This window comes from Engraulis encrasicolus, chromosome 23 (assembly GCF_034702125.1).
Source record: "Engraulis encrasicolus isolate BLACKSEA-1 chromosome 23, IST_EnEncr_1.0, whole genome shotgun sequence".
Lineage (NCBI taxonomy): Eukaryota > Metazoa > Chordata > Actinopteri > Clupeiformes > Engraulidae > Engraulis > Engraulis encrasicolus.
In genome coordinates, this window is record NC_085879.1 from 42,194,235 (window position 1) to 42,218,210 (window position 23,976).

Genomic DNA, 23,976 nt, shown 5'->3' on the forward strand with positions numbered 1-23,976 from the left:
ATGTGTGTTTGAGACTATATGTGCATCTCTTCCAGAGGTTGGTTGTGTGCGTGCGTGTGCGTGCGTGTGTGTGTGTGTGTGTGTGTGTGTGTGTGTGTGTGTGTGTGTGTGTGTGTACGTACATGCAAGAGAGTCAGTGTGTAGTACTAGTATGACAGATACATGTGTGTCAAGAGACAGAGTGTGGGGTTTGTGTGAGACTGTGTGTGTGTGTGTGTGTGTGTGTGTGTGTGTGTGTGTGTGTGTGTGTGTGTGTGTGTGTGTGTGTGTGTGTGTGTCTTCCAGAGATTGTACATGTCTCCGTGTGTGTGGGTGTCTGTGTTTTGTGTGTCTTTCCGATATTCTTTGTGTGTGTGTGTGTGTGTGTGTGTGTGTGTGTGTGAGAGAGTGATACTGTCTGCAGCTAAGCACAGACAGCGCTGCTAATACGTTGTGTGTCTTTCAGTGTGTGTGTGTGTGTGTGTGTGTGTGTGTGTGTGTGTGTGTGTGTGTGTGTGTGTGTGTGTAATGCTGCTGCCTGAAACTAAGCACAGACAGCGCTCGTTGCTCTTATACAGTGCTTTATCTCCCCCACGCCTCTTCTCTCAGTTAACACACACACACACACACACCATAACTTGTTCAAGAACATGACTGTTCTTACACAGTGCGCCGTCTCCCCCTCTCCTCTCCGTTAATAACACACACACACACACACACACACACACACACACACACACACACACACACACACACACACACACACACACACACACACACACACACACACACAAAGAACATAACTTATGCTGTGTGTGTGTGTGTGTGTGTGTGTGTGTGTGTGTGTGTGTGCTCTTATACAGTGCGCCGTCTCCCCCTCTCCCCTCTCCCCTCAGTTATGTTATGTAACCTCTCCAATGCTGCTACGCTCGGTGTGTGTGTGTGTGTGTGTGTGTGTGTGTGTGTGTGTGTCCAATGCTGCTACGCTCTGCTGTCTGAAAATGTGTTCCCGCATGTCCAGGACCTGTCAGGAACAACGCCAAGCGCACACACACACGGGCACGCGCACACACACACACACACACACACACACACGCACACGGCAACATCTGCAGCAAATCAAGGCTTCAGCTCTGCAGGCAGCACGCACACACACACACACACACACACACACACACACACACACACACACACACACACACACACACACACACACACACACACACACACACACACACACACACACACACACACACAGTAATATTTGACTGTAGCATTAGCATCCTCCTGAACACAAAGAAAGGATCCAGAGTCAGAAGACACAGACTAGAGACTAGCTAGCTAGAGTAGTGACTTCAGAGTGCTTCTCCCTCCGTGCGCGCGCGCGTGTGTGTGTGTGTGTGTGTGTGTGTGTGTGTATGTGTGTGTGTGTGTGTGTGTGTGTGTGTGTGTGTGTGTGTATGTGTGTGTGTGAGAGAGAATGTGTGTATTGTGCTAGTATTTTGAAATTTGGGCCAAGCACATAGGCTGGCCACTAGGCGGCTAAGGAAGATTTGCTTCCCAAAAATGACTGGGGAAAAAAAACCTGCTTAAATATTGTTCAATATCATCAATAATTCAGTCGACGACGCGTATGAGAGAAGGTGTGTTTATCCTTGAGCCCTTTACTATGGACTGTTGATCACTGTGGTAACAAATACCTAGTTCATGCCCAGGTATCTTTGCAACTAGTAGATTTGTGTCTATGGAAACTCAATTTTGAATTGTGGGCATAAATAAAGAAGTAAAATGTGTGTGTTCCGATGACACGAGCTAGTTTATTTTTTTTTTTTAAATCTACTAGTGTATATCTAGTCTACTAGTGTATAAATACATCACACACACATATTGAGCTCTCACACGGATTATTGAATCGCAAACATACAAAAAGCGTCCAAGCACACACACACACTCCCCACACACACAGATCGACAGAGAGGTTGCTAAGAGGTTTGGTGTTTCCCCTGATGTGATATAAATGTTATTACTGATTGGCTATTTGGGTGGTGTTTTGAAGGACCCACGCTCTGCTCTGCTCTGTTCAGCTCACTCACTGTGGGACATTTTAGGGCATAATGGTTACGCTCTCCCTCCCCTACCCCCCGTTTTCCCCCCTGTGTGTGGGGGCATAATCGTTACGCTTTAAACCCCCCCATCCAAATGCTCAACTCACTGAGTGCGCGCGTGTACACACACACACACACACACGATCTGCACACATCCTTCTGCTCGACAGTTAAATTAAATTGTGATGCTGTGTGTGTGTGTGTGATGCTGTGAGCGTGTGTCTGCACAAGAGCACAAGGATGTGTTCAGATGGACAGTTAAATTGTGATGCTTGCGTGTGCGTGATGCTTGTGTGTGTGCGTGCGTGCGATGCTTGTGTGTGTGTGATGCTGTGCATGCTGATAGACAGTTAAATTGCGATGCTTACGTGTGCTTGTGTGTTGATGTTGCATAGTTTAGTGATGTCATATGCGTGTGTGTGTGTGTGTGTGTGTTTGGATGCCTATTTTTGTGATGATGTCATAGGGTCTGGTGAGTGGCACAATCCAACAGCATCCATGTCTGAAGGCTGCCAGTGAGCACAATAGGAATCAGATCAGAGTGTGTGGGTGTTAGTGTGTGTGTGTGTGTGTGTGTGTGTGTCGGAAGCAGAGGATCATAACACACCACTCCTCCTTTCTCCATTCTGTCTCAAACCAACACACACACACACACACACACACACACACACACACACACACACACACACTACACGGAGCACTCTACCCCCCCCACCCCACACAGTCACATGCCAGTTTGGAGGATGATGTAGCCCCACATATGTGTGTGCACACGCGCACACAGAATAATGAGGCACCACTCTGCTGGTGATCAAGCTGCAAGGTCCGCTGTGTGTGTGTGAGTGTGTGTGAGTGTGTGATTTGGGTAGCCTCGGGTTAGTAGTGGCTGCTGTTGGGTGTCACAGACACACGCGCACACACACAAACGAATCAACCAACCTGCCTGCACACTGCAACTAGTCACCAAAAAAGAAAGAAAAAAAGCATCAGAGAGACACTACACACACACACTTTCCCATTCATCATAAAAAAAGACATCTCATGCACAGAGACCACCTCTCATTCAGCAAAAACATTAAAAAAAACACCCAAATAAACATGGCATTTTCTCCCATCTCCCATTCAGCAAAAATCACACACACACACACACACGCACACGCACACACACGTAGGCATGCACAAAAAAATCTCCAATTCAGCTAAATAAAAACAAAAACATAGACAATGTTGCACACCATTATGTCTGTGTGTCTGGGTTTTTTTGTTTTTCCCCAGAAAGAACATTCATACAAAAAACAACTCTGAAGCCGAAACCCCCATAACCAAAGCCAAACACACACATCACACACACCCACACCTTTTTAATAATGTGGATACCTGAACCGGCAGGGATGCAGGATACAGCCCTTCCTCTGACACATGCACTCACACAACACAGACACACACACACAAACACACACACACACACACACACACACCACATACACACACACACACACACACACACACACACACACACACACACACACACACACAGGGATGCAGGATACAGCCCTTCCTCTGACACATGCACTCACACAACACACACACACACACACACTTCCTTGAGCAGAGTGAGTATTGTGATCTGGCAGCTAGTGACACATGCAGGACCAGCAGCAGCCTCAAATTAGGCAGCAGCCAGCATGCTATCCATGAGCACACACACACACACACACACACACACACACACACACACACACACACACACACACACACACACACACACACACACACACACCACTATAAAAGCAGGAGAACGAGAAAGCAGGGGGAGAATGCACTCACGCAGACACAGACACACACACACAATCGCTCATTCCCTCTCTCACACACACACACCTCAATATGAGAGCAGGAGAACGAGAAAGCAGGGAGAATGCACATACACAGACACACCGACTCACTCACACACAACACACACACACACACAATCATTCATTCCCTCACATACATACCATCCCAATAATCACACACACACACACACTTCACTATGAGAAGAGGAGAAAGAAGACACACACGCACACACACACACACACACACACACACACACACACACACACACACACACACACACACACACACACACACACACACACACACACACACACACCTCACTAGGAGAGGGAGAGAGGAAAAGCAGAGAAGCACACACAAACCCACAGAGAGGGGGAGAGTATATTTATCCAAGACGCTCCCTGCTTTTTTCTCTCCATCCATCAGAAAGCATGACTCATGCACAGCTTCCAACACACACACACACACACACACACACACACACACACACACACACACACACACACACACACACACACACACACACACACACACACACACACACACACACACACACACACAGAGGATACCTGGTTCACCGAGTGTGCACACATACATTCAAAGTCACACACACGCACGCATGGAGGATGTATGCGTGCGTGCGTGCGTGCGTGCGTGCGGCCTGCTGGGCCGATCAACTGATGGTATGCTGTTGGTTGGGTTGGTCGATAGCTAGACAAAAAACCCAGAAAACTACCATCCTCCATCACCAGTACACACACACTCTCTCTCTCTCTCTCTCTCTAGAAAGAGAAGAATACCATCCTCCTACATCCCCTGCTCTGTCCTTCACAGCTTCCAAAAAAACCAAACCCCACACACAAACACAGTACCTAGTTAACCGAGTGTGTACACATACACAGAGGGAGACACACACAGAGAGGTTGTACAGCACGTGTAGGGCTCAACAACAGTATACTCTGGTCGGTCAGATAACGCCAGACTTGTGTTTCTCAACGGGGGCTCTACGGCCCGCAAAGGGGCATTAGGAAGCTCAGCTGCAAATGGGGGAGCATTGATTAGTACGTTTCATTTTTTAATACTAAGGGGGGCGTTGGGTGGCTTATGATGAGGTCGGGGGGGGGGGGGCATCGACATTGAGCTAAGACGCCATACCATTACGCCGGGTTTGATTCTGTCTAGGGCTGGGCGATATGGAGAAAAAAAAAATGTTGATATATTTTGTCTAAGCTTATATCTCGATATACGATATACATATACAAATGTTCAATTCTTTTCAATTTTCAAAACTTATTTTTAGTAGACAACTGCCATTTATATATATGCTTCGAGATAAAACTGTCTGGGCTGCGGCTGTGCAGTCAGAAATTTGACAAATCGCAGTAATGGCATAGTGGAATCATTCTTTTCTTGTATTTCTATTATTTCTATGGTAACCGAGTCAGACGGAAGGCAGAAGCGCGCTCTGGTGCAAGAGAAGAGAATTTGCAATCTCAGAATTTTAAAAGTTTATTACTTATCTCGATAAATTCCATATGCCAAAATCTACTTCAAGATTTTTCTCCTTCTGGATATACCTTGAATCTCGATATATCGCCCACCTCTAACTCTGTCCAGACGTCTAACCCTCCTGTCCCTCCCCATTCATTTCCTCTGCTGTCTCTCAACTGTCCTGTCTGAATAATAAAGGTGAAAACGCTATTTAAAAAAAAACTTTACAAAAAGGTGTACCGTGTAAGATTCTGGCCAGAGTAGGTAAGGTATTGCAACTATGCTGTTCATAGAAACTGTGCTGCCTATTGCCAAATTTGATATTTTCATGAATATGTAAGTCCCACCAGGAAATCGCGGGCATTTTCTCAAAAAAAAATGTTCAAAAGCAACACAAATAAAAGCAGAGGGAGGGGTCGCTTTCGAAAGAAGGCATAGGCCTAGGTTTTTTTTTTGTTCTCCCGCGCCGTCAGCCGGCTTTAAATTAACGGCTGATGATCATCATTCTATAACGAGGATGGAGTTCACAGATTTCCTGTTGTGAAGGGTGCTTGCTGAATAATGCTCAGAAATTATATTAATTTTGGTGCTCTTGTGAATATAAAAGACGACGAGATTGTTATCTATAAAACACCACGTCGCCTGCAGAACGGAGGTCTCAGCTGTCAATCAATACAGTCAATCGCGCAAGGAAGAGAGAAGGAGAGGGAGACACAGAAAGTAGTTTTCCAACTTAGTCCCACAGCTTTCCAACGTGTCTGCTCTGGTTTTATTCATGTTCAGTGTTCCAATTTTCGCGAAAGAGATTACTATATTGGCCAGGCACGCACGCAGCATTCACAATGAAGGGTGGAAAGTACTCCTTTGTTGTGGACAAGACATTTGCGCATCTCAATTCGGAGGGAAAATGTTGCCTTCTGTACGCGCACAAGTCAAACACCAAAGTGGTCCAGCAGGTGGACCGCTTTAGAAAAAAAAACACATCTTGTTGTAGGAGCCCTATACTTGGCGTAATGTAGATGACTGTCATGAAGTGTTAATTATATAGGCTATTTATAATAATAATAATAATATAATAATAAACTTTATTGCAGACACATGTCCATATCATACACCATACAGTATTCAATACTCAATACAAACACAATTCAATATGTAGGCCTAGCACATTTTAAAAATGTAGGCCTATTGGTTATGCCAGACTAGGCATACATTTTCCCTCCTATGACCATGCGAGCAGACGCGCAATGAGAACATGCGTTTCCTACATTCGTATTTATTAGTTTTTTCCCCCTCACCTACAACTTTGTACATGCATAGTAAAGTGCTGGGACTGATTGCTAGGTTACTTTTTTATTGTATTTTTTTTTATTGTATTATCCTTTTTGAAAGGAAGTTGTCGACGTCAGTGAAGTCAGCGCAACATGGATTGGTTCAAAGTGTTCAAAGTTGCGGGAAATCGCGGTGATTGGTTAAAGTTGCGCTCTCGCGCAGAATTCGCGGGAATTCATTGAAGTTGCGAAAAACGCCGCGATCGCAACATCGCGATTTCCTGGAGGGACTGATATGTAAGTAAACCAATATTTACTAGTATGACCAGACCAGAGTACGGTAGGTTTTGCAGCTAAAAATGCCTATTTCTGAAAATAATGAATACTTCGACTTCATGGTGGTGGTAAGTATTTGTTAAAAAGGTAACATTTGTGAATGGACAGTGTGAATTCTCAACATGAACTATTACAAATCTTACACAGTGCACCCTTAAAATAAAAAAGGTTGAGAAAGACTTAGACCAAAGACTACTACTACATGCATCCCTGGCTTGCTGAACGTACCATCCTCCTCTTCCTCTTTTTACTCACTTCCTTCAGATTACTTCTCTTCAAATTACAACCAGCTGTTACGCGCACTCCGACGAACACACACAGGGAAATGACACCGCACACATGTACTTGTGCACCACTGGACACATGCATGCACACACACACACGCGCGCGGACACATGCGCGCGCGGACACACGCGCGCGCGGACACACGCACACACACACACACACACACACACACACACAACAAGCACATACGCGCGCGCGCACGCGCGCACACACACACACACACACACACACACGCACACTAAACAAGCACACGCACACTAAACAAGCACACACACACACACAGACAGACAGACTTGCGCACGGCTGGATACGCAAAGACACTCATACACACACACTTCTGCAGGGCTGGTTACAAATAAACAAACACACACAGACGAAACAAAACGCACACAAAGATGTGCTTGTGCACCACTAAGCTTAGATGTCCACACACACACACACACACACACACACACACACACACACACACACACACACACACACACACACGCACGCACACACACACACACACACACACACACACACCTGGCTTGAAAACTGTAGCACTGTTAAGGGTAAGTTATAAGGAGGGGGATCTGAGGTCCAGTTTGCGGCCGCACACACACACACACACACACACACACACACAGAGAGAGACAGAGCAAGAGACAGAGACGGAGTAGTTATAAGGAGTGGGGTATCTGAAGTCCGGTCTGCGCAGAGAGAGAGAGAGAGAGAGAGACAGAGAGAGAGAGACATGATAAGGAGTGGGGTATCTGATGTCTGGTCTGCCCGTGAGGCTAATTAAGCACCATAATAGCCACCACCAGCCAAAAGATGATTCAGCCTTCCCCGTCTTTAATCGCCCTCACTCACACACTCACACTCCATCTTTCTTTCTCTCACACACTCCACCTCTCTCTCTCTCTCTCTCTCTCTGTCTGTCTGTCTCTCTCGCACGCACGCACGCACGCATGCAGGCACACACACACACACACACACGAGAGGATGATTTAAAAGAAATCCCAGGCTGCCTGCACACAGTATGAGGTCGCACAAACATTTGTGTTACTTTTGTGTAGAACCTTCTGAGTATCGCTCTTACTATGAACAGGGTTTCTGCACATTTTGGATCACCAAATATAAGACTTTTTAATACAAATATAAGACCTCTGATGATAAAATATAAGACCACCGCTCGGGGTGAGGCATTGCAATATTGCTAATGTTATTAGTTTGCATTGCTATAATGAAATGTAGGCCTAGTACATAATTATATATAATAAACAATATTATATGACTAATGTGCTTTTACAGTGTAGCCTAGGGTAAACACAGTGTAAGCAGTAGCAAGGTGTAACTGATCTGTAGGCCTACAGACACCATGCATGCATATCAGTTAACTGACAACTGGCATTTAATTGAGGGTCCCACGCATGTTTTGACGGCCTATGGAAAACTCAGATGAATGTTCATCAAATGCCTTTAAATGTACACATTAAAAATGGCTCAACAATTCATCATTTCTGATGGATAAATAGTTGAATGCACTTTGCTATTAGGAGAGATGACACCTGGTGTCAAAAGGGTTAAATGTACGACTACTCTGAGTGCCGTTTCTCCTCCTCCAGCTCGCTTTATCAGAGACGGGTAGCAGAAGCAAGCCTTCTAATTTGAGCAGCCTGTCTGTAGTTTGTTGTTCTCAACAAACAGCGCACAACTTGGAAGCGATTTCCAGCATGTCCATAACAAACATTTAGCGCGTTTACCGGTGCCCATCTGGTTACCGATTTGGACATTACGCACCTCGCCAGATCATTGGCTTCGTACATATTCTGTTACTCATCCGATTTCGTATTGCCTCGCGCTCACTTCCTCATGCTGCCATCATGTTAACGAAATCATTTTGCATTTGACAGAGGCCTCAAATAGCCTGTCACATACCTAGAGGCGATTTTGAAAGTGTAGGCTATTGTATGAAGGAACATTTATTTTCGAATACGGTCATAATGGACTTTATGAAATGAACCCTTTACATTTAGCAAATGCTTCTACCCAAACGCGAGGGCATGGCTAACATGCTTACGATAGACAAGATTTAAAACTTACACTCAACGACTGATTAGGCTATGCGTCCTCCCGACACAGTTAACATCAAGCTTCATATTCCGACGTTGCTTTGGATAGCACCTAACCGTTTTATTTCTTGTCCTCAAGCCACATTACACTGAACGTGCATCTATCTACCCATCTCGATTCACGTTCATATTTTTTCGACCACTTTTTCGACTGTTTCTAATAGAACATGCAAGTAGGCTAGACGGCTCTGGCTGCGCCCACAGGTCTGCGGCTGCCCCCCGCTGTGTGGCCAGCGGGCTGCGCTGCGCCACAAACAGTTTCATCTACTTTTCCGAATCTTGATAAGGGACGTAGGCCTATGCCGGTTAAATAAGGTTTATAGCGTTTTTCTTACACTCAAGCTACCCAGGGGAAATATAAGACCTCCCACGTAAATATAATACCACACTTCCAAAAATTGGCGAAATATAATGCTTTATAAGACCTTAAAAAACAAATATTAAAAGTAAGACTTTATAAGACTTTTTAAGGATCCGCGGAGACCCTGATGAAGACAGTCCAGCGACTCTTTGTAGCTTTTGTTGCTTGTGTGTTTGCAGGGTAAGACAAAGAGGTTGTAGTTTACTGTAGGGAAGCTGGAAGAGGAGGAGGAGGATGATGAATGAAAATTGGGCAGCTGTGGCCTAATGCTTAGGGAGGTGGTCGTAAGTTTAGTTAAGAGGGTTGCCGGTTCGAATCTCATCCTTACCTATTAGGGATGTTAACCGGTAACCGGTTAACCGATAGTCGACCGGATCAACGATAACCGGTAAAATTTTCTGCCACCGGTTAACCAGTAATAATAATTATAATAATAATTTCCTCCCAAAAAGCCCACAAAAACTATAATTTTGAGGTTTTGGTACGATAATTCAGCATTTTCCATCTGGCGACACTGGCTGGACATGACAGGTCCTGTCTGAGCAGCAAAAAGAAAGGCTTATGTGAAAAATAAAATTTAAAAAATTCAGTGCTGTGCCTATCAGGCACGCTAACGTTATATCATTTAAGATTGACGGTTAACCGGTTAACCACCGGTTAATGAGTCTCAGTTACCGGTTAAGATATTTTGTAATTTTCGCCATCCCTACTACCTATCCCTAGATCTCCATCTATGGCTGAAGTGCCCTTGAGCAAGGCCCCATCACCCCCAACACAGCTCCAGGGACTGTAACCAACACCCTGTAACCCCAGGGCTCCAGACTAACTTATTGCACTGGTGCGCCTAAACATTTTTTTTAGGTGCACCAGCACAAAATTTAGGTGCACCCAAATGTTTTCACCACCCCATACACACACGCACCTCAGCTTTAAAAAAATAATAATTAAAAATAATAACAATAGCAACAATAATAGAATAATAATAATAATAATAATAATAATAATAATAATAATAATAATTATTATTATTATTATTATTATTATTATTATTATTATTATTATTATTATTATATTATTGTTGCTATATTTTAAAAGACCTGGAGCCTTTCATCTGCTATAGGCCAGTCTTCCAAATGTGCTCCTTATAAAAGATATGACAGTAGGCTACCTAACTAACACATCTTGGCTACAAGCAGTTTGGCTGGTAGAAAAGACCAAATGAGTAGCCTTTTAGTCAGTAGTGTTTGACTAGTAAGATAAACATACCAGCCTTTTCTGCAATAAGGCTATGCACACGGCACAAGCACAGAGTTACAATATGAAGATAGATAGATGGCTGGATGGATGGATGGATTGGATGGATGGATAGATTTTTTTTTAACAAACCCTGCTAAAAATGTCATGATTTTTAAAATCATTAGACACAAATAGCCTAGCCTATGTTTACAGTGGAATCTGAGGTGAATTGGGTTTTGTCTATTTCCCCGTTTTTGAGCGCTCTCCCTCTGCATAATGATTGTGGTATCTTAGCAAGCCATACGAACAGACACGACAGCACTAGTGCGCTCACTCGCTCACTCTCTCGTGCTCTCGAGGTGCATGAATGATGCCTTGCCAACTGATAGGCAGTATGTAGCCTGCCCTAGTCGCTATCAAAAAACTCTCACAGAAGTCCCGACAGACTAGCGCGTCACCTGTTGTTTGGCCAGCTCTGCACGCAGCTGAAACGGGCAATTATCCGCACCGGTCTGCGTTTTTGTGCAGCAATGTTTAATATCCACTCAAGCCATTTAGTTTTCCCCCGTGATTGTTACACTGTAAACTAGTTTCTCAACGGGGGCTCTACAGACCCCCAGGGGTCGTTGGGGAGCCCTAGGGGGCATTGAGGAGGATAAAGATGACTTTATATCACGATAACGACATATATCGTCATATTACCCAGCCCTAGAGACATAGGTTCCCCACCCCTGCCCTGCCCTAACTGCTTACCCATGAAAGAATAGGACAAGAGGTAGTCCTGTACTGTGTAGGGCTGTAACGATATTGGATCAAACAGAGAAATCACGATACTCATACTGTATCGTCATGTAAGGAGGCAGTATCGTGATACGTTCTGTTACCCTTCAGTCCAGANAACAACAACCATATGATTCCATGTGATTGTGCATCCAAGCTTCAAATGAGATACATTTCAGAAATCGTGGGGTGTATCAAAACTAGGGATGTGCACGAATATTCGAATGTTCGAATATTTGTTATTCTTTCGATTTTTGTATATAAAAAAAAAATCGAGCCAGTCTCAAAATCCACATTGACATTCATAAAATACAGACCCCACATAAAAAAAAAAATCTATGTTGGCCTCCCTTGCTGTGTTGCTGTGTGACAAATGAAAACTACTGCAGGGTTTCATTAAATCAACCTAGTAAATACGAATGCTCATCTTTCATTTTCAAGGCGAGTGTGTCTGAAATCGCCCCGCCCCCCGCTGACACACACACTGTTTACAGTCAGGGAGCAGAAGCCACGCATCTCGTGCATTTCATGAATGGGCATTGGACATTTATCAATAAATCGTTGACACTGTAAATCTGCAATTGGTGATGGTGTTGTAAACATGGAACGTCATCTGAAACTATTCCGGAATAATGTCACATCAATTTGCGTCTGATTTGGCCAGCGTAAACTTTTGCAAGGTAAGCTACATTAGCCAATGTCAGTGTCAATAATGGCAGTTATTTCAATATGTCTCACGCTAATAATAATGAGCTAACAAGAGAGGTAAACATGATACTCTTAGCTGAGGCGATTTTATCTGGCTCACTACATGAACTATAATCTGCAACTATTTGGGGGTCATGTCATATGAAGTTGCTTCGGATTTGGATAACAAACTTTTCCTAAGTAAAAGCCACCCCTAGTAGCCGTGCCAATCGGGATAATGTCAACAATGTCAATTGCTATCTAATTCGAGGGGCCACAAATTAGTAGCATTGTATTGAACAACACAATGTTGTTCGAGTGGGGTTTATTATTCCCCTTGTCGTGACGAGAATGGAAGGAGGGGAAGGGAATGAGAAATATTTCATGTCACTGACGCGGTCACCACCTCTATCACACAGACTCGCTCCTCCAGTGAACATGCTGCTGGACGTTCAGAGGTAGGGATGCACGATGTCAAAAATTTCAGCCGATACCGATATCCGATTATGATATTGCGGTTTTGGCCGATGACCGATATTAACCGATACCGATGTTTTTCTTTCTTTTTTAAAAAAAAAAGAGATGACAATGATGCAAACAAACAGAATTTTTGAATGTCGTCTTATTTCCAAAAACACTTTTTAACTCCCTGTGATAATTAGATAAAAAATAGAGACAAAATAGAAGACAAACAGTGAAAGTCATCGTCAAGTCCATTCTTTTAGAACCGTAACATATAAAAAAAACATCGGCGTTAACATCGGCCCAGTTTTACCCATCAGACCGATGTCCGATGTGTTGAATATTGGCCGATATCGGCCGATACCGATACATCTGGCCGATACATCGTGCATCCCTATTCAGAGGTATAGGTTTAGGTTTAGGTTTATTTATTTAAGAAAGGGACAGCATATATTGCCAGCATTTAAACAAAAATGCTAAATATACAAGATTGTAGCCAAGAGGCTAATTTCCGTCTTTTGTCCCTTGACAAGTTTGATGTTCCCTAAAAAAAACAAAGTTAAAACAAAACTAAAAATACACAGTTATTGCACACAGTTGTAAAAAAGAGTCAAAAATACACACACATTTAAAATATATAATACAAAATACAATTACAAAATACAATACCCAAATAAGTTAAACAGCTGCCAGTACTAACTATTTAAGATTATGTTGACATGATTGATTATCCAGTAGCCATAATTTCAACTGTTTACTAAAGGAGTTTAATGTTGGCTTTTGCCAGAAATGCACATCCCTAATCAAAACGTAGGTCAAAATCGAGATACGAACCGAATCGTGAGTTGAGTGCATTGTTACAGCCCTTTCAAATACTATACACCTCAAGTCCCGTTTAACTGTTATGTTGTGTATCGCTTTCTGTTTTAATTGTGCAAGTTGGTGTTTGGTAAGAAATACAATAGAAATCCACTGTGCAATGCTTGTAATTAGACGAGTTTGAGATTGGCTATGATAAATACTTAGACTAGAAAAGTGATACTAGTAGTAGCCCACTAAAATACCAAACTTCCGCACTAAAATACCAAAAGAAAACAATACCATGCATGAAGACTTGTAATAACTTCACATTGTTCGACAATGAAAAGAGAGGGGGAAAACCATGCTTGTTTGTCATAAGTACAGTGATGTTGGATGACATGTTGACAGGTCAAGGAACTGCATAGAACAAACACCTACTTCCTCTATGGAACTGTCATTCTCATGGAACCTAAAACTACCGCAACAACATATGGAGAAGCTGTTCACATTTGAAAACCAATAGGATAGATCAGAAGTTCCCAACATTTTAGGCAGATATTCAGCAGCTCATTTCAACTATTGACCTTGTATAGTACATTTCACGTACATCCACTTTTTTTTTTTTACAGAGGTGAGACCCCTTCTCCATTCATTTAAATTGCTCGGGTCTACCTACATTGCCACAATGAATAAGGGGACGGGGCCATGAATAAGGGGACGGCGTCACTTCTAGTCTGTGATGTTCTTCATCTAACTATGGTACAAACACACAGACACAAGAGAGCTTACGACTTGATGGCACAGGTGGGGCAGACGTACTAGCAAGTACCGGTAAGTATAAAGAGCCTGTTTCGTTTGCTCAGTCTGCCTACCAGTACTGAACATACTGTCTCATGAGAACAAAGTTTGTACCATCCCCACCCCTGCCGTTTACTGCGCTACACTACACTGGCAGGACGGGATAAGGTTACACCGTGTCCACAAACTGATTCGCCCAAGAACTCCACCAGTTTCTTCGACAAGTTCAACTTTTCCATTGGCAGCGATGGATGCGGCTCGCCACAGAACAGTAGAACTATATAAGTTGCAGCTCGCGAGTCCACGCGCATCGATACGACTGATAATCACAATGTTTGAAACTTGTCCGTGAAGTTGCAGTGACCACGTAGCAACTTAGTACGGGGGAAAAAAAACCTTTGCAAACCCCGTTAGCCAGCTCGCTAGCACGCTAGTGCACTAAAAGTGGGCGGGAAATCAGTGGGACCACAAACTTCAGATAGTGTCAAATTGTGGAGCCCGAGGGGAGATTGTCATAAATCAATACAACACATTCCACCGCTATAGCGTAAAGCTGTATACTGCTTATCTGCTACCACTGTCAATTGAATTTAAGACACACAACCCCCCTCACATGTGTATGTCTTTGACAGGGGGGTAGCTTGCATGTCCCTTCGCCAACATGACTATCCAGGTAGCCTATTAGGTGACGACTTCTCTCCCGTTACAATGTTTATGGTTCTTGCATTTAGTTGTATTGCAACACCAACAAAATACAGAATAACACGCATATACAGCCTATAAATCTGCATTGATGTGCACCACTGACCCTCTGTTTTGGGGGGGACAACTGGGACTTGGAAAAGCTAACTTGCTATCCAAGACGCCGTGCTACCTTGTAGTACTGAAGCCTTTAGTGGCAACGAAGCAGCAACATGCCTAAATGGAACAACGTTACCTGCTAACTACTGCACTTTTCCACAACTGGTCTGGTACCAACAACACTGTTGAATAGCATCGGGTTTAGATAATTTGCAAGACATGGACATAGACAGGGACGTGGAAAGATTCAAAACCAGTGACCGCTGGAAACTGTTGGTCTAGAAGTCACTGTCGGGCGCCCCATCACTTACTACAATATCTTCAAAGTGAAGTTCACTGGCTACGTTACCCGCCGCCAGGTGCTACTTCACGTTAGCCCAGTGCTACCCATTTCAAATTGGATGGCTAACATAGCCTGCTAACACAGTGCTTGGATGAAGACAGGCAGTGGCGCCCCTTTCCACCAAATAGACATGGCTACACCAACAAGCTGTTCGTCTATTTACAAATAAGGCGTAAATGACATTAGCAGTGACATGCACGCATGTACAGTCCTGCTGGCTTTAACGTAGCCGAAACTTAGCTTGCTATCGCTAATCAGCTAACGCAGCCCCCAGTAGGTGAAGTAGGAGAGAACATGGATAGGACAAGACGAAGCAAAATATTTATGTTACGTTAGCCAGTAACAACCAGACTGACCACTACACGCATTTCACAATAGCATATGATACGTGTGACTTTCACTTACTTTACGACACTCCAAAGTATCTCCGTATAGAGATATGGGGATAGCCTCGGCTGTTCGGTCACCCTACCGCGGACGACCGCTGTGTCTGGCCACCTTCCCTCAGCTATGTTCAGGCACCGTTTGTCCGACTGTACGGTGCACCTCCAGACGCCATTTCCCGCCTCCTCACCCTCACACTCAATGGCAGACAGTAGCCCGGATGAGTGGATGTTTTGCGCACGCGCGGCCTTCTCGAAACCACACCTCCTCCACGAATGTAAAGCAAAACAATATTGAGGAGTGACCGTCTACGTATGTACAGTCAGTGCACACAGCAGTGCAAGATGCCAGCACAAATCTCTTTGTAGAAATACTGCTGCTGTGGTGCATGGTGCTTGCTGCCCCCCCCCGTACAAGTAGATTACGGTATGCAGCAAGCCCACAGCCAAGAAGATGCATTTTTAAATGGACAATGACAACAAATGTCCTTCCAAGATAACATTCTTCAACATTCAACAACAGTTGTGTACCCTTTTGCCTGGAAACAAAACAGCAGTGAACAGAGATAGATGAGGAGGACACGAAAACAACCCAGCTTCACCACCATTACAATATTCTTTCCCTATCCCCACCACTGTGGCCAAATGTTGTTGTTTTTTCCCACCTCTGAAAAAATAATGGAGGGGGAAGAGAGCGGACTAATGGTACTACACTGCCACTCCAAGAAGAGGACAATAAAAATAGAACTAGATATTGAGGGACAGCTGCTGTGTGTGTTTGTTGGGGGGGGGGGTGTTGGACAAGCACCGATGGTCACCATGGCAATGCAGGTGCTGATGGGAGGGAAGGAGAGCGGGAGCTACAGTGGTGAAATCAGGGGATGCTCAAGCGCGCTCTAGCTCAATTAGTCTTCGAGCGCTCCAATGGAAAGTCAGCCTGATTATTAAAAAGAAAAAAAAACAGTACACCAACACAGAAAAAGAATAGAAAAATTGAATTGCTATGAGCATACTTTTCTCAGAAGAAAATCGGTTAGGGTTTCTGGAAATACATCTTTAAATTACAATAACAACGATTTATGCACATAAACATCTTAACAACACATTTAGATATTAAAAAAAACATTTGAATGTGTTCCTGATCATTGCTAAAAACAATTAGTAAATCACTGAATGAGATACACCCAGAAACAACACAGAAAAAATAAACACATTCAGCCATCGTATGGAAAATCTTTTATTATTGTTTTAATGGTTGTTGATGAGAATTTAACGCAGTTTGGGGAAATTTTCTTGTCTGCCTCCTAGCAATGTTTTAACGCTGTAGACTACGTCAATGAACCTTTCATTTCAATTTTAATCATTATTATTATTATTACAGTCTCCTCACAGTGATTTAAGGGCATTTAACTGTCTTAAGTAACCTAATAACGGTTTGTGAAAAAATGATGGAGCAGATTCTTATCATCCTACAAAGCTGTCTGATCATTAGAAACTACATTGCACAGTTGTTTTAAATGGCTACAAAAACGTCCCCCCCAACCCACACATACATACATACATACATACTTACATACAGTACCATCCACCTTGCTTCCGGGGGCATATACTAAGAAGCTGGTTCAGGAGTAAACCAGGTTAAGTTACGAGATAAATCATCTAATAGAAGAGACTGCAGCGAAGGTTGCCAGAATTAGTTTTAAAGTGGTGGTGCATTTTTTTTTCTCGATTCTTTGTTTCTTACTTCTGCTGCACGTTGTTTCTTACTGCTGCACTCCATTAATTTGTCTGCAGTAAAAGTTGAGAAAGCCTCATTCAGGAAGCCCAAATATGGGGCTGCAAGTGATCCACTGCACCCCTCTTTCAGACACCTATGCATGGCACAGTGTTGCCAGATTGGGCGGTTGCCCGCCCAATTGGGCTACTTGGGAAGGCCGACTGCGGGTAAAAAACCGGGAAAAATGGCCATTTGGCGTTTTTTTTAAGCCGTTTTGTGCCTATAGAAACCAATGCAATTCATTGAAATTGGGTGGAATTTAGCGCATTTTGGCGGTTTTTGAGACCGTTTTTGGGCTGTTTTTGATCAGACAAATTTGGCAACACTGGCCTGGAGGCCTCCTTTTCCTAAGAACATGAGGACTCCAGGCTCTTCTACTATGAGACTTACCTCAAAACTTAACCGGGTTTACTTCGGAACCAGCTTCTTGGTATTAGGCCCCTGGCTTCATGTCTAGAAATGAATTAAACACTACGACGACAGCGGAGTACATTCAACTTTGCCATCCTTCATTATCTCCTTCTTCGTGACTGTCATCATTGGTCAAACCTCGCCCCACACCACCCCCACCCACTAACCGTTTAGTCATAGCACTCCCAATACCCTCTCCCTCCTCCCCGCATAATCTCTACGTTATGGAAGCAAAACGCCACCAGAAAGGTGCCTTCTGTCAAATATACATACATACACAGCCTTGCTAACGTACGTACGTGTGTGTGTGTGTGTGTGTGTGTGTGTACGCTTCAGCTACAGGTAAATCAAAAATATAAATTTAACCCTTCAAAAATCAGAATCTGGAGTGTGTGTGTGGGTGTTTTTGAATGTATGTATTGCTAGAGTTTGCCGTACTGTATTTCTACATGTATTGGCTTGACGCTCAAGCCGGCCATAATATTATTATTCTGCATGCATCAACTGTCTCTTTAGTGAGGTTGGTCTTCCTCACGCCACTGGAAAAAAAAATGTCCCCTCAAAAACACTGACGCTGAGGAAGAGGAGAGTTTCGAGAGCCATTTCTGGCGACCTCTTTTCTCTTGTCCACAAAAAAAGTTGCGTCCACTGAGCAAGTAGCCACGCGGCTCTGGCAATCCCAGTAGGCACGGAGGGAATTTCTGTAGAAATTCCTTGGGAGTGCAGTTCCGGAATTATGGAAGCGTACCTCAATTCCAAGATTCTTAAGAAGAAGCTACGTAGAAAAATGGAACAACTGGGTCCTTAATAATTAGTCACATCCTCAGCGCGCTTATCCAGAGCAAGGTTTTCAAAGGAGAACTTCCGGAAAACTCCGCCGTCCAGGTAGAGTGTTCTAGTACTCTTGATCCGTACACAGTCTCCCCATGTCAGGATGAATGACAGTTCTGTCTCAGCAGAATTTCTTGATACAAAATGCCCCTTCTTTAAAAAAAAAAAATCACTGAAAAAGGGGGACAACCAAAACTTGTAAACAAAAACATCTCCCATGTACATATTATTCGCATATATACATACACAATTTTCGCACAGTACATAAATCATTACCACCTTGGGCAACCATACCTCTGTGAGGAAGGTAAGGGACAAAACACGTAAAAATGGCAATAAGTTACTCACATTTTCGATGCAAGCCAACACCAAGTCATTACTCCTTCAATAGTTCATTATAAACTTTATAAAGATCCCCCATCCCATCCCATCCCATTCCAACCCCACCACGCCCCACCCTAACCCCCATCTCCACATCCCAGTTCATACTGTCCTCCACCTCTGAAAAATGTCTGCCATATTGTCCATCATCACATAGCAGGCAAGGACAACTTAGCAAAAAAATATGGAACTCCTTTAAATTCATCCAGTCTTTCAAAAAAATAAAAAAATAAAACCCTGCTTGCTTAGTAACCTTGAACATCATCGCACCAAGGTCAAAGACAAGGTCGTAGTCAAGGTCAAGGTCAAGCTGTCCGTAGTTCTCTACTACACATCTCAAGCAACCAGCCTGACAGGGTTCCGATGTTCTGCCGTGATGTTCTGATGACTGGGTTCCAATGTTTCCGTGGTGATGATTGCAGCAGTTCCTTACAGGATCTCGTTGGCCTGGTGACGTTTGCCGTAGTCCACCCCTCTGTCCCCCGGCAGGTCTCGCTCATCGTCATCTGTGGAGGAACAGGAGACAGGAAAACCGTTAAGCCGAACAGATTGTGTGTGCATGTGTATATATGTGTGTGTATGCGTATGCGTGTGTGTGTGAGCGTGTGTGTGTGTGTGAGAGCGTTTGTGTGTGCGTGTGTGTGTGAGCGTGTGTGTGTGTGTGAGAGCGTTTGTGTGTGTGAGCGTGTGTGTGTGTGTGTGTGTGTGTAGACATGTGCAAATTACAGTAGTGCTTCAGTACATGGAAAACGCACGGACAACCAGGGCTGCACGATTATGGAAAAAATCATTATCACGATTATTTGGGTCAAAAATGGGAATCACGATTATTAATCACAATTATTAATTTTTTGCTGAATACTATTTAAAATGATAAAAAAAAAATTAAATATATCCAAGAATGAATTGTATACGGGACGAACAAAATAAAACCAAATTGTAATAACTATGTAAAAGGCAATAGCATGCAACTTAGGCGGACAGATTTCTGGCCAGAAACACCAGCCTGTCAATATATTTTGGCTTCAAGGATGCTTGAAGGCAGGGCACTATTGCCACAATTAAATCACGATTATTATCACAATGTCGATATCACTATTAAATCACGATTTTCGATTAATTTCGATTAATTGTGCAGCCCTACGGACAACTATAATACAGTGATGCTACTGTCTTAGTTCACTGTATATTAGGGCTGTAACGATACACTCAACTCACGATTCGAATTGCAATTTTTGACCTACGGTTCGATACATCCCACGATTTCTGAAATGTATCTCCATTCAAGTTTGAAAACACTATCACATCATCATAAGGTTGTTTTCTGGACTAATGGGTAGAAAAAAACTTTGAAAGGGCGTATCACGATACAGTATTGTGACTCTGTAGATCACAATTTCTCGGTTCGATACAATATCGTTACAGCCATACTGTAAATCTAATAATAATGGATATAAAAGACGATAGAGATATCAGTGCACATGATTTATCTTTTAAATGAGTATGCATGAGTATATTACATATTAATTACATAGATACTATAACATGACATACTGTACAGCATATTCAGACACACCAACTTTACGTGAATACAAACAAACATACACATTAACATGCACAAATAAAGTAAAGAAATAAAAAATAATAAAACTAAATAAAAACTGGCAGGTTGTGCAGTAAGAGTGGCAAGTCTATGATCTAGAGTGTAGGCTGCATGTTCACAGTGAGACTCAGACAGAAAATCAATATGGTGAGAGTGGAGTGGTGTGGGGTGGTGGATGGAAAAGGCAGCCTACCACAGGCAGAGAGAGAGAGAGAGAGAGAGAGAGAGAGAGAGAGAGAGAGAGAGAGAGAGAGAGAGAGAGAGAGAGAGAGAGAGAGAGAGAGAGAGTGTGTGAGAAGGATGGAAAAGGCAGCCTACCACAACCAGAGAGAGAGAGAGAGAGAGAGAGAGAGAGAGAGAGAGAGAGAGAGAGAGAGAGAGAGAGAGAGAGAGAGAGAGAGAGAGAGAGAATGTGAGTGTGGGTGAGGGAGGGAGAGAGGGGGGGGGGTGGGGGGGGGGGGGGGGGGGGGGGGGGGGGGGGGGGGGGGGGGGGATGGAAAAGGTGTGCTGCCACAGTCAAGTCACTCAGACACACACAGACAGACAAGCATCAACATCACTACAAAACAACACACCACACTACAATATGATATGATATATGACACACCACACCACACCACACCACACCACACCACTGCACAACACACCACAATACAACACGATATGATATGTCACTCCACACCATAGCAACGCACAACACGATATGATATGTCACTCCACACCATAGCAACGCACAAAACACCACAATACAAGACGACACAACACGATGTGACACACCACACAATGTGACACCACTCCAAAACACAACACGACGTGACACGACGTGACACGACGTGACACTATGATACGGCAGACACCACCACACAGCATAACCGCAGCACACCACACCATACCACATCACAACACAATGAAGCACCACCACACTAGCAGCGAGACGGAGCCTAAGGGCCTAGTTGATGGCTGAGAGGACACAGACAGAACACTTTTGCAGATAACATTTGCAGACAAAAGCAGTGTTATGTGTGTGTGAGAGAGAGAGAGAGAGAGAGAGAGAGAGAGAGAGAGAGAGAGAGAGAGAGAGTGAGTGAGAGAGTGAGTGAGTGAGTGAGTGAGCGAGTGAGTGAGTGAGAGAGAGAGAGAGAGAGAGTGAGTGACATAGTTAGTGAGTGAGGGAGAGAGAGAGAGAGAGAGAGAGAGAGAGAGAGAGAGAGAGAGAGTGAGTGAGTGAGTGAGTGGGAGAGAGACTGTTGTGCAAAAAAAGCTGCTAAGAAAGCGTAATTAAGGCAATGGCAAAGTGCAGTAACTACAACAACATAGAAAGTGAGGGGAAAAAACCCTTCAAAATAATATTGGTATTAGCTTGGCTATTGTAATTACTGCCAATTTGGCACAGCAATAGCGGCAAAACGGGACACATTTGAACCACAATGCATTGCCACAATATTAAGGGGTGCATCCCAATATGTGACCTTGCTTCCTCCACTTGTGCTTGTCTCCTCGTCCCGCCTCCTGGCCCCTCCTTCGTGGAGAAAACGATAAAGTTTCCCAGCTGTCAGCCTCGCCACAACAACTTTTGAGGGACTGTTTTTCATTCACCATCCCAATTGCAAATGAGAAAAAGACTTTTCAATTGAGCTTTTGCAAGATATTGAAATATAATGCTGTTGTAAGTGATGTCATCATGACGAGAAGCAAGTGGAGGAAGCAAGTGGAGGAGGCAAGGTCCCATATTGGGATGCACCCAAGGAGGTGTAATGAAGACCACTTCCCAATGTCAAGTGTATGAGCCTTGGTAGTGTGTCAGTCTAATTGGCCACGCCCAGTGATTGGATACTGTGCAGAGTTCACCAAAGAGTATAAAATCACGTGATTACGAAGGCTGACACACTTCGAAGGATGCACACTAGACATTGGGAAAAGGCCTCAATTTTGACCCAAAAAAATGTAGTTGCGACACTTCGCCTTCGGAGGGCAGTAGTAGCCATGGCTACATGATATGGGGTAGGATGACTGAGGAGGGGTCACTCACGGAACCCCACCTTCCATTCGTGCATATGCAGATAACACAAAGACCTCTGATCACAAACACACACACACACACACACACAATAGCAAACACTACCAAAAACACCAAAGAAGCAGAGAAGAGGGAATATATGCATCCGAAATATGCAAGGCAGGTGCACAGCAGAGGCTCGGTGTACTCTTCAAGTGCTGTGCTTTTCAGAGGTGGTACCAGAGTGGTGAGGGAGAAGTAAGAATCTAAGATCTTTGGTGCTAGCAGAGTGTGGAGGGAGGAGTAGTCTCTAAGATCTTTGGTGCTACTGAGAGTGGAGGGAGGATGTAGAATCTAGGATCTTTGGTGCTACTGAGAGTGGAGGGAGGAGTGCGATCAAAAATACTGAATCAGAGCAAGATATCGCAAAACACGCCCACTCAATGCAAAAGCGTGTGCTCAAGTTGGGTCTCCTAAGGGGGCGTTGTCCCCTACTTCTTCTTCTCTTTTTGAGGTGTTTGCACAAGACGTGCGCTACCGCCATCTACAGCGCTAAGGGGACTCCGAAGGTCTCCTAACCGAAGGTCTCCTAAAGGGGCGTTCAACAGACATAAAGTGGATACCGGAAAAGAAACAAAATGACGCTTCTTGTTAGATCCACCTTCTTTGGTACGATCATTGGTGGGACTGAGAATCTAACGCTAGGGACACATACAGGCAAAATGAGCAAAGCAAAGAGAGAGGCGAGATTCGGAGTGCGTTGCAATATGCAACCTTGCCTCCTCCACTTGCGCTTGTCTCCTCGTCCTGCCTCCTGGCCCCTCCTCTATGGAGAAAACGATAAAGCCTAGCCACAACAACTTTTGAGAGACTGTTTTTAATTCACCATCCCAATTGCAAATGAG

General features: G+C 43.9%; 2 protein-coding genes across 3 annotated transcripts in view; both read right to left on the minus strand.

The window, feature by feature from the left end:
• ctdspl2b (CTD (carboxy-terminal domain, RNA polymerase II, polypeptide A) small phosphatase like 2b) overlaps positions 1-16,286 on the minus strand; it is a 53,559-nt gene extending 37,273 nt beyond the window's left edge. Inside the window, exon 1 of the mRNA XM_063190403.1 lies at positions 16,095-16,286. The gene's annotated coding sequence lies outside the window, so the exon portion shown is untranslated. The remainder of the gene's footprint in view (positions 1-16,094) is intronic.
• Positions 16,287-18,559: 2,273 nt separating this feature from the next.
• Positions 18,560-23,976, minus strand: part of golm2 (golgi membrane protein 2) — a 59,962-nt gene continuing 54,545 nt past the window's right edge. For both annotated transcript variants that reach the window (XM_063190675.1, XM_063190674.1), the window contains one exon: positions 18,560-19,978. In XM_063190675.1, the coding sequence (XP_063046745.1) occupies positions 19,902-19,978 (77 nt within the window). In that variant the 3' untranslated portion in view covers positions 18,560-19,901. The remainder of the gene's footprint in view (positions 19,979-23,976) is intronic.